The sequence below is a fragment of the Salpingoeca rosetta genome, assembly GCF_000188695.1.
Source record: "Salpingoeca rosetta unplaced genomic scaffold supercont1.36, whole genome shotgun sequence".
Taxonomy (NCBI): Eukaryota; class Choanoflagellata; order Craspedida; family Salpingoecidae; genus Salpingoeca; species Salpingoeca rosetta.
In genome coordinates, this window is record NW_004754898.1 from 414,122 (window position 1) to 424,574 (window position 10,453).

The 10,453-nt window shown below is 56.9% G+C and overlaps 4 protein-coding genes across 4 annotated transcripts in view; 2 read left to right on the forward strand and 2 right to left on the reverse strand.

The window, feature by feature from the left end:
* The first annotated feature begins 57 nt into the window (after positions 1–57).
* PTSG_10359 (uncharacterized protein) lies at positions 58–1,295 on the forward strand. The gene has a single exon (XM_004988353.1). The coding sequence runs from the start codon at positions 61–63 to the stop codon at positions 1,135–1,137; it is 1,077 nt and encodes a 358-aa protein (XP_004988410.1). The 5' UTR covers positions 58–60; the 3' UTR covers positions 1,138–1,295.
* Positions 1,296–1,509: 214 nt separating this feature from the next.
* Positions 1,510–4,244, reverse strand: PTSG_10360 (uncharacterized protein). Its single transcript, XM_004988354.1, has 7 exons — positions 4,021–4,244; positions 3,631–3,744; positions 3,264–3,384; positions 2,855–3,003; positions 2,576–2,681; positions 2,095–2,229; positions 1,510–1,825 (listed from the first exon to the last, which is right to left on the reverse strand). The coding sequence occupies exons 1-7, from the start codon at positions 4,183–4,185 to the stop codon at positions 1,677–1,679; spliced, it is 939 nt and encodes a 312-aa protein (XP_004988411.1). The 5' UTR covers positions 4,186–4,244; the 3' UTR covers positions 1,510–1,676.
* Positions 4,245–4,266: 22 nt separating this feature from the next.
* Positions 4,267–8,219, reverse strand: PTSG_10361 (uncharacterized protein). The gene is made up of 6 exons (XM_004988355.1): positions 7,999–8,219; positions 7,119–7,265; positions 5,815–6,900; positions 5,633–5,670; positions 5,050–5,431; positions 4,267–4,864 (listed from the first exon to the last, which is right to left on the reverse strand). Exons 1-6 carry the CDS (start codon positions 8,026–8,028, stop codon positions 4,373–4,375), a joined length of 2,175 nt encoding a protein of 724 aa, XP_004988412.1. The 5' UTR covers positions 8,029–8,219; the 3' UTR covers positions 4,267–4,372.
* A 154-nt stretch (positions 8,220–8,373) lies between these two features.
* The window catches only part of PTSG_13029 (uncharacterized protein), a 9,953-nt gene continuing 7,873 nt past the window's right edge, over positions 8,374–10,453 (forward strand). The window contains exons 1-7 of the mRNA XM_004988356.1: positions 8,374–8,483; positions 8,632–8,685; positions 8,932–9,049; positions 9,200–9,260; positions 9,484–9,561; positions 9,816–9,870; positions 10,197–10,283. Of these exons, the coding sequence (XP_004988413.1) occupies positions 8,439–8,483; positions 8,632–8,685; positions 8,932–9,049; positions 9,200–9,260; positions 9,484–9,561; positions 9,816–9,870; positions 10,197–10,283 (498 nt within the window). The 5' untranslated portion in view covers positions 8,374–8,438. The remainder of the gene's footprint in view (positions 8,484–8,631; positions 8,686–8,931; positions 9,050–9,199; positions 9,261–9,483; positions 9,562–9,815; positions 9,871–10,196; positions 10,284–10,453) is intronic.

Sequence of the window (10,453 nt, forward strand, 5' to 3'; positions counted from 1 at the left end):
TTTTGCTGAACGGGATGAACGTGGATGCTGCTGTGCAGACAGTCACCGCGCAGCAGAAGCATGCTGGAGGAGTACGATGCGATAACACAGGCACAACAGAGCACAATTGATGCCCAGCAGACCACGATTGATGCACAGCTGAGAAGGGTGCGTGCGCTTCGAGGCAAGGTGTGCAAGGCCAGCGCGAGCACACTGGGCGAACAGCTGGGAACCTCCAAGGACAAGTGGCACGGTGCTGTGCTGGCCAACAACGGCCTCATCTACGCCGCGCCGCACAGCGCAAGTTCTGTGCTCATCATCGACCCCAGCACCAACGCTGTGGACACCACGACCATCTCTGGATTCGGTGGTGAGCGGTACAAGTGGGCTGGCGCCGTGTTGGCGCACACGGGGCACGTGTACATGTTTCCGTCGACCAACACCTCAGTGCTCATCATTGATCCGGACACCAACACGGCAGACACCACAAGCATCCACTCGCTCAGCTCCGGCAGCGATGAGAAGTGGGCGAGTGGCGTTGTGGCAGACAACGGGCTCATCTTTGGCGTGCCGTTTTCTGCCGCCTCCGTGCTGATCATCGACCCCGTGACCAACACCGCAGACACCACCACCATGTCTGCCCTTCCTGCGGACACTTACAAGTGGTATGGCGGTGCTCAGGCAGGGAATGGCCTCATCTACTGCATTCCAACGTTTGCGGCCTCGATCCTCGTCATCGACCCGCAAACCCTCACGGCCGACGCCACAACGCTGGGCGGCTTTGATGCATCTGTGAAGTGGGCGGGCGCCGTGCTTGCCGGCAACGGGCTCGTCTACGGCATGCCAGCGCATGCCCCGACGTTGCTGGTGCTTGATCCAGCCACGAATGCCACCAGCACGCTCACCGTCGCTGAGGCGACAAACGAGGGCAAGTGGGTTGGCGGCATCCTCGCGCCAAACGGCAACATCATCGGCGTCCCAAGCACCTCGTCCGCCGCCCTCATCTTCGACCCCGCCACCAACACCACGGACACCACCTCCCTCGATGGTTTGCCTGGCAACTACAGCTGGTATGACGGCGTGCTCGCCCCCAACGGCCGCATCTACGGCATCCCCCGCAACGCGGACACCGTGCTCGTCATCGACCCAGGGTGTTGACATTGTTGGATGGGGGGAAGCGGGGGAGCGAAGGGGGTTTGGGGAAGCGAATGGGGAGTGAAAGAGAGAGAGAGAGAGAGAGAGGCGCGGCGGGGGTAGAGTTAGTTTGATAAGTGAGTTATGTTACATGTTACATGACAAAAGTTCGGCGATTACAGTATGTGATGTAGTTTGCTTGGGTGCCTGCGTGCCTTTCTTGCTGCTTGTTATCCATCTGCTTCTGTTTACACTCGCCAGCTCATGCCACCACCATGGCTGTGTCGTTTGACCGAATTAAAACGCCGTCACACACTGTTCCACAGCCCTCCCCAATCCCCTCCACTTCCATCCACACGGCGACCTGCCTTTGCTTGCTTGAGCACATGAGCGAATGTAAACTTTCGGTTGTATTGGCGACAAACGAGTAACCAAGGGAGCAGCAACAGCGGCAGCAGCAGCAGTAGCGCCACAGCGCAAACACTTGCAACACACAGCGCCACAGCACCACCAACGGACATCACATCCGCAACAATGTCACCACATCCAAACGACCACCACGATCACTCAGCAGCCGGGAAGAGGGTGTTGATGGTGGCGCGGAAGGCGGCGGCGTCTGCCGTGCGCGAGAACCACTCCTCCTCTGGCACCTGATCCGGGGACGCAGCGGCAAACACGCCGCCAATGAACGCAGCGCGCGAGCAGTTGTCACCTGGCCAAGTGTTGTGTGAGTGAGTGAGTGAGTGAGTGAGTGAGTGAGTGAGTGAGTGAGTGAGTGAGTGAGTGAGTGAGTGAGTGAGTGAGTGAGTGAGTGAGTGAGTGAGTGAGTGAGTGAGTGAGTGTGTGAGTGAGTGAGTGTGTGTGTGTGTGTGTTGCATGCGCGTGTGTGAGTTGCACGCGTGTTGTTTGTGATGCAAAAACACGCCATGAACAACCGCAACAGCCCCCTCCCCTAAACGCGGACAACCACCACCACCTCACCTCCGAGCTTGATGTTGGTCCTGACGGCCTCCTTGAAGGACGACGACTGCAGGATGACGAGGAGAGAGAGCTTGAACGCGCCCGGATACGAGCAGGAGATACCCCACTTCTTCGACAGCGCTGCAATGTCGCCGTCTGCTTGCAGGATTTTCGTGCGTGCGTGTATGCGTCAATGTGTGTGAGTGAGTGTGTGAGTATATGTGTGTGTACGTGGGTGAATTGTTGAAGTTGTTGAAGTTGTTGTTGTTGTTGTTGTTGTTGTTGTTGTTGTTGTTGTTGTTGTTGTTGTTGTTGTTGTTGTTGTTGTTGTGTGAGCGTGTGAGGGTGTGTTTCACTTGAGTGCATGGATGTGCGTGTGTCCATGAGTGTGCGGGCCCGTTTCGGTGCAGATCACCGGACATCAAAGACAGCCCAAACGATTTCAATAACCAGCAACGTTCACGCCCGTCACACACACACACACACACACACAAGTACACACCTTTGTTTGCGAGGACGTCGGTGATGTCGGCCTTGGTGGTCGCGTCGAGGCTGTCGGACGACTCCGCCGCCTTGATCGCATCCCCCACCGTCGCCCCGTCAAGCACCTGCTCAGCAGCCGTGCATGCAGGCAACACGTGTGTAAGGCGGTCGCGTATCGGTTGTGGCGGCCTGTTTCTGCGATTCGGCAGGACCAACGCAAGCAACGAGAGAACAAGCAAACGAACAGCACTCTGCACACACACATAACCCCCCCCCCACACACACACACACAGCGCACGTTCTTGGTGATGATGGCGGCAGCGAGGCCATACTGCACGGCGGAGGGGCGGGACTGCATCAGGGCAACGGCGGCCTTGGCGGTGGCAACAAAGTCGTCTGCCTTGCCAAACGCGGCCGCAATGAGCGGGGCCTTGGCCATACCGTTGGCTGGTGATCAAGTGTGTTTGTGAGCGTGTGTCAATGTGCGGGCGTGTGTGTCAATGTGTGCGCGTGTGTGTCAATGTGCGCGCGTGTGTCAATGTGTCAGTGTGTGTGTGTATCAATGTGTGTGTGTGTGTGTGTGTGTGTCAATGTCAAGAAACGGACTTTCGATGACTACCACCACTGCTGTTGCTGCAGTACCGCTTCCGTCCTACTTGACCGTCCTACTTGACCCTCCCCCTCTCCTCCTGTCTGCTGCGCCTCACCTTGGTTGTCGTCCTTGTCGGCGGTGTCTGGGTAGGTAGCTCCCTTGGCAGCGTTTGCCTCGAGCGTCTTTGTGACGTGGTTCTTGTACCCTTTCCACGACGCGAAGAACTCGCACATTTCCTTCAGTGTCACACCATGCAAGGTGGACACGTGTGTGATGGAGACTATGAAGTGAAACTCACACCGAACACAGTGCAAGATGATACGCGAAAGTACGCAAAAAGAACATCAGACAGGCAGACAGACAGACAGGCAGGCAGAGAGAGAGAGAGAGAGACAGAGACACACACACACCTACACGCATACACCTACATGTATACACACACCCCTACATGCACACACGCACATACGCACACACACACACACCTTTTCGACGGCCTTTGGGTCGAGGGTGCCCTTGTTGGCTGCATCCGTTTTGGCCAGGCCATTCAGCATGGCCACGTACTCGCCACCATAAGGGGAGAGGTCGCCGACTTTCGCCTGTGCAGATACGCATGAACACGCATATTCTTCTGAGCATGTGCCTATTGACAACTTCACCAACAAGACATAACCACCTACATGACACAACCAGCAACCCACACACATCCACACGCAGCCACACACATCCATCTACATGCACCGACACACATCCACCTCCACACAGTCACACACATCCACCTCCACACATCCACCTACACACAGCCACACACATCCACCTTCATACAGCCACGCACACAAAGCATCCCCCTTCCGCTCCCTTTTCCGCTTGCCAACCTCGTAGAAGGGGCACTGGGGCTTGCTGCAAAACTCTGGCTCATCCACAATGCCGTTCTCCTTCAGGAAGGTGCTCAGCTTTGCCACGTCGTACACCCAGTGCAGCGGCGTGGTGGCCGCATCCGACAGCAGCCCTCCGACAACACAAGCCCGACGCGCGCTCATCCTTCCTCTGTTCTTGTGTGTGTGTATTGTTGGCTTCCTTGCAGGCCACTGGACTCGGATTTACGAAAAGTGGCCATTGCATCAACAAAATTCCGTTTATTTGGGTTTGCAAAAGGAAGCAAAGCAGTTAAGATGGAAACAGAAGAGATGTGCGTGTAGTGTTCCCACAACAACACGCACAAGACATTCACGCGGCTGCAACAGCCTTGACGGCCGGCACGCCGGTTGGCTTGGGCTTTGCGGTTTGTGGCTGTGGCTTCTTCATCTTTGGGGACGCTGGCGCCTTCTTCTTCTTCTTCATCTTCATCTTCTTGCCATCCTCGTCCTCGTCGTCATCGTCGTCTTCGTCGTCGTCGCCACCAGAGAGGGCTGCGTCGCCGTCATCCTTGTCGTCATCGTCGTCGTCTCCCTCACCATTGGCGTTGTCTGGCTGCTCGTCCATGCCCTCCAGGTGTGCGAGGACGTCTGCGCCCTGGTCGGGGGCGGGGGCAACCCAGGGCTCTGCCATGAGCTTCTCCACGTCCACGCTGTACTTGTCCGTGGGCACGGGCGCCTGCTGTGTGATGCAGTCGAGCAGCCACTTCTCCGAGACCACCTCCTTGCCGCGCACGGCATCGGGCCCGCCTTTGCACCCGGGCCGGCCAACCACAATGCTCGCAGCAGGCGCACTCCGCGACAGCTGTGGAAGTGGAAGGGGGAAATAGGTGGTGGAGGAAGGTGGGAGGGGGGAACGCGTGAGAGGGGTGTCAGGGAGAGAGAGAGGGAAGAAAGAGGGGAGGTGTTTGTTAACACACGAATGCACACACACACACACACACACACACACACACACACACACACACACACACACACACACACACGCACCTGCCCGCCGCTGCGGGTGACGAGCGACTGGAGAAACTGGCGGTTTGGTGACGTTTGTGCGCCAATGTAGACGGTGACGTTCTTTGGGAAGAGCGGGCTGGTGGTGGCGGACGCGGCAAGCCCCTGCCGCCGCTGGCGGGAGATGGCAACGCCAGGGAAGGTGTCGGCGAGCTCAAACTGGTCCTCGTCGAGCCAGTGGCCAGCCTGCATGCTGCCGTGGATCCAGTCCATCGACACGACCCAGCAGCCGCGGGTGATGCCCTCCAGCACCTTGAGCGTGCGCTTGCCGCCAGAGACAACGTGCGTCACCTCGTCCGAAAACGCAGGCAGAATGTCAAACCCGCCCAGCGCCTCAATCGTCGCATACGCAACATCCAAATCCCTGCACATGTGTGTGTGTGTGTGTGTGTGTGTGTGTGTGTGTGTGTGTGTGTGTGTGTGTGTGTGTGTGTGTGTGTGTGTGGTGGAGGGGGAAAGGGTGCCGTGGCATTCGTGTGAGTGGCAGATGAACGCAGAGTGAGGTTTGGTGGAAGCAAACCACAGGGCAAGCGAGAACGCTCAACACATTTCAAACGGCACTCACGCCGCATCGAGTCCGCTGAGAACGACATGACCAAGAATCTGCAAATCAACATGCAAGTTGGGGGGGGGGGGGGGAGGGTGAATGTCAGCTCGTACGTCCATCCAAACAACAACACAACACAACACAACACAGCACACACACACACACAACAACACAACACAACACAACACAACACAACATACCTTGCGCTTCTTGCGTGGGGCGGTGTTGGCGGCGGCCTTTGTCTTCTTGCTCTTGTTGTTCCCTGCCTTGTTCGCGTCGTCGTCCTGCTGCTCCTCATCGTCGCCGTTGTCGTTCCCGTCGCTGTGTCCGTCCGTCACACTCTTCTTCTTGGTGGCCATCTTCGCCTTTGCCTTGTTGCTGTTGCTGTTGGTGACGTCCTTGAGCTTTGAGGGCTTGCTGGGCTTTCCCTCTTGCTCCTTCCGGTCCTCGTCCCCACCAGAGCCCTCGCCAGCACTCGCCGCCTTGTGCTCCGATCCGTCTGCCTCCTCACCCTCTTCCGCACCACCACCACCCTGTTGCTGTTGCTTGGTGGCGGCGGTTGCGTCCTTCTTCTTGCGGCTCAGCAGCTTGCGCTTCACGGGCGTCTTCTTGCTGCCCTTGCCCTCATCTTTCTCCTCTTGCTGCTGCTGCTGCTGCCCTGTCGCCGCAGCCTCACCACTGTCGTTGCCGTTGCCGGCTTGCTCCTCGCCCTTCTCTTGCTCTTCCTCGGCGTTGGCGAGGTTGCTGCTGTCCTCCATGTTTGGCGAGTCAAACACGAGCGACGGCTGCCGCGGAATCGCCGGCGACGCGTGCTCCTCCTCATCAACACCGCCGTTGCTGCCGTTGCCGTGGGCTGGCGTTGCGGGAACACCAGAGGCCATTGGGCTCTCCGGCACAACAACCGATGCTGCTGTCGATGGTGCCGCCTTGCCACCGCCCGTGGTCGTCGTGGCTTTGGTTGCTGCAGCGCTGTCGCCCACTTGCTCGTCGTCGTCGTCGTCGTCGTCGTCGTCGTCAAAGGCCTGCGTGTCTTCGCAAAGGACCTTGCTGGCGGGCGCCTTTGGGGTGGACTGGGCGCTGGTGGCGGTGCTGCCAATGGCCTGCGGCTTCATGGACTTGGAGCGCTTGGATGCCGGTGGGGTGGTCTCTGGATCGACAAGGAAGGGCGCCTCGTCCACGCGCTGGCGCTGCTTGCTGCACTCTTCCACCCACATGACACTGACCAGCCGCACCTCGGGCCGGGCAACAGCCTTGCTCAGCGTCGACTTCTTCCCGTCCTTGAACACCTGTTGTGGTTGGTTGGTTGGGGGGGGGGGTGGTTTGGAGTGAGCGAGACAAGTGGGGAGTGAGTGAGACACGTGGAGAGTGAGTGAGACGGGTTTGAGAGTGAGTGAGACACGTGGAGAGGGGGCGAGATGGGAAGAAAAAGCAATTGTGAATGAAATGTTCCCTTCACACACACACAACACACGATTCCCACCCCACCCCAAACACAGACACATACGACGTGGGTGACGGTCTTGGAGAAGGAGGCGACGACGCGGCCGCCAAGCTCCTGGATCTTGGACTGGATGACGGCCTTGCTCTCCGCACCTTCGCAGTGCACGTCGATAAAGGCCACCACCCCATACAGCGGGTGGTCAGCATCAGCCTGAACGCATGCACGCATGCGAGTGGATGGCGGTGGTGAGCGCATTGATCTACAGTACAAGCAACCCAAGGCAAGGCCGAAGCAAGCAACACTGCGTGCGTGCAGCGCCAAAATTGAGGCAGTCACGACTCGACCACCTTCTTGGGACTGGCAGGCATGGTGAAATGAAGCGAATTGAAAAGAGGGAAACAAAGCGGGAAGAAGAAGAGAACGCAGGAAACGATGTGGAAAGCAGGAAACGATGTGGAAAGCAGGAAACGATGTGGAAAGCAGAAGGCAGACAGGAAAAAGAGAGTCGTTTGAGCTGCAGTTGAGATGGCAAGAAAGCAACGCGATAATTGGCGATATTGGGGGGTTGGTAAGCGTAACACACACCCACAACCAACAACAGCGGCCGACTTGTGGGGATTGGCAGAGTGCGGGAAAATGAACACCAGCCACAACTTGTCCAGACAAACAAAGAAAACAAAGTGAAAGAAAGAAGAAGCAAACACACACACACTCACAATGCACGCACACAACAAGGCAACTCGCTGCTTGCTTGTGCGGCAACTCAGCAAACTCACGCCACCATCACCATCAACAACTTGTCGAAACAAGTCTGCATCTCCAATGCATGCATGTTTGCAAAACAGCCCCAGAAGTTTTTGCGGGCTCGCTCGAACACGTTCAGACACGCTCCCTCAACACACATGCACATGAACACCAAACACAGCGTCACATCACCACGCACCTGCTTCTTCTTCTTTGCCGACCGCGGCATGGCGTCCTCCTGGTGTGCTTCCTTGCTTGCTTGCTTGAAGATAGATAGGTGGTGCCGGTGGTTGGTGCCGGTGGTTGAGGGCGAGCAGACGAAGTGCTCCACGTCCAAGCAAGGCAGTCCTGGCTGTCTCGTGTGTGTATGTGGTTGTGTGTTTGGCGGGAATCACAGTCAAGATGAGCCGCAACAACAACACTGCTTCAAATGTAACGGCGCGGCGGACGCGTTCAAACTTGCCCGGCCGGTGGATACGAGCGTCAGCGTAGTTTCACTGCGCATCTGCACTCAAACTGTGTGCGAAACGTAGATTGCTACTGCTTGTGGTGTCACTAAGAACTACGACGACACCAAGCGCAAACGCGACACACAAAGCCATCCGTTGATGACGAGGCAGAACCAACCAACGAACCAAGATGGCCACCATCAAAGAGTTGACCTCGTTTGAACGGCAGACCGAGGTGCGATGACAGAGGGTGTGGTGCCGCAGGTTGAGGATGAGGAGGATGCTGCTTGCCTTGCCGGACTCTGGGCGGGGGTGTTGGATGCAAGTTTGAAGTGTGCCCCTCAATCACTGCTGCATGTCATTCATTGTTCGTGTTTGAGCAGCTCTGTCAAATCCTGAAGCTGGAGCCAGACGCCAGCTCCAACTGGGCTCCAGAGGTGCGTCGTGTGACTCTGCTGACCTTCGTGTGACTCTGCTGATCTTTGTTTTGGGTTGAGCAGCGTGTTGTGCTACGCTCACATGCACACATGTACTCGTGTGTACGTATGTGTTTGCACCTTGCACGCACGCACTCACACACACGCACACATGTACTCGTATGTACGTATGTGTTTGCACCTTGCACGCACGCACACACACACACATACATACTCACACGCACACACGCACACACGCACACACAGACAAACCTGAGCGCGGAGCAGCGGGATCTGGCCGCGCTGGGCGTGTGCTGCATCGATTACTCGCCCGCCTTTCACACGTTTGCGTTTGCCCACGGCGACACCATCGTCACCACAGCAGGTGTGCACTCGGTGCAACAACAACACTTTGTGGGTACGGTGCTTGTTGTGCTTGTTGTGCTTGTTGTGCTTGTTGGAGTGGTGCTGTCTGTCGCGTTGTCCGCCTCCCGCGCCTTGCCCCATCTCACCACTCCATTGGTCGTATGAACAGGTGTGGACGACGACTTTGATATTGATCACGTCTTTGAGGACACGGGAACATTCACCACCACGTAAGCGTACGCACGATACTGTGGCCTTGCCGCCGCAGAATGCATGTGTGCATATGTGTTTTCTTGTTCGTGTGTGTGAATGTGTGTGTGTGTGTGTTCTGGTTCGTGTATCCGCGTGTGTGCGTGTTTTTGTGTGTGAGTTACATGCGTTCCTGTTGACCTCTTCTCACTCGAACATTTCTGCGTGCTTATGCACTCCTGCTCTCGTTGCTACTTCCAACAGCGACGAGAAGAATGGCGTCACAGCCACGCACGAGGCGACCATCACCATTCTCAAGTTCATCGAGCTCCCAACCTTGACGTCAGTCGCGGTGCATGTGTGCGTGTGCGTGTTGGTGTACATGTGCGTGTTGCATGTGTTGCAGCTGTTTGTCTTCCTGTTGTTCCTGTTGTCCATCGCCTTTGCCTCCTGGCCTGGCGTGTTTGGCTGACGGTCTTTCTTTCAACATGTGTTCACGTGCGTATGTGATCACGTGCTTGCGTGGTTGCACTCCACCCCACCACACGCGCCATAACCCTCCCCCCCCCAATCGCCATCACTGTTGCCTCCACCAGTGCTCCGCTGCTTGTCGTCGGGTATTCCAGCGGCCATATCCGCCTCTTCTCGAAGGTGCCGAACGCGACCTGTACACGTGTGATTCAACACGAGGGGGGGAGAGAGAGAGAGAGTGTGTGTGTGTGTGTGTATACGTGTCTGTGTGTGTCTGTGTGTGTGTGTGTGTCTGTGTGTGTGTGTGTGTGTGTGCATGTGTGTGTGTGTGTGATTGCACAATGTATGTGTGCGTATTGGGTAGTTGTGGACAAGAGATGCTCCACGCACGCACACACATCACTCACACATCCCCTCCAACACATCCTCATACCTTCCTCCAACACATCATCATCATCGTCATCATCATCATCATCATCGTTCTCCCCGCTCTTCCCAAATGTCAGGACCGGCTGCTGGTGGCGCAGCGCTTCAACACGACTGCCGCTGTCGACATCACCACCCAGCCCCGTCCATCCTGCCCAGACATTGTGGTACGTGTATGCGTGTGTGTGCATGTGTGTGTGCGTGTGTGTGTCTGCACGTTCCAGTGGACATTTCTCTCGCTGACACACACACACACACTCTCTCTCTCTCTCTCTCTTCGCACATACACACTCCCACTGCCCCCACACACACATTTCACACACACACACACACTGAC

Coding starts and splice junctions, on each gene's coding strand:
- PTSG_10360 (XM_004988354.1), bottom strand. CDS start 4,185: ATGAGCGCGCGTCGGGCTTGTGTTGTCGGAGGGCTGCTGTCGGATGCG. Junction 3,745..4,020: donor CCCAGTGCCCCTTCTACGAG/GTTGGCAAGCGG, acceptor GTATCTGCACAG/GCGAAAGTCGGCGACCTCTC. Junction 3,004..3,263: donor CGACAAGGACGACAACCAAG/GTGAGGCGCAGC, acceptor CTTGATCACCAG/CCAACGGTATGGCCAAGGCC.
- PTSG_10359 (XM_004988353.1), top strand. CDS start 61: ATGCTGGAGGAGTACGATGCGATAACACAGGCACAACAGAGCACAATT.
- PTSG_10361 (XM_004988355.1), bottom strand. CDS start 8,028: ATGCCGCGGTCGGCAAAGAAGAAGAAGCAG. Junction 7,266..7,998: donor CGGCAAAGAAGAAGAAGCAG/GTGCGTGGTGAT, acceptor GCATGCGTTCAG/GCTGATGCTGACCACCCGCT. Junction 4,865..5,049: donor TCACCCGCAGCGGCGGGCAG/GTGCGTGTGTGT, acceptor CCACTTCCACAG/CTGTCGCGGAGTGCGCCTGC.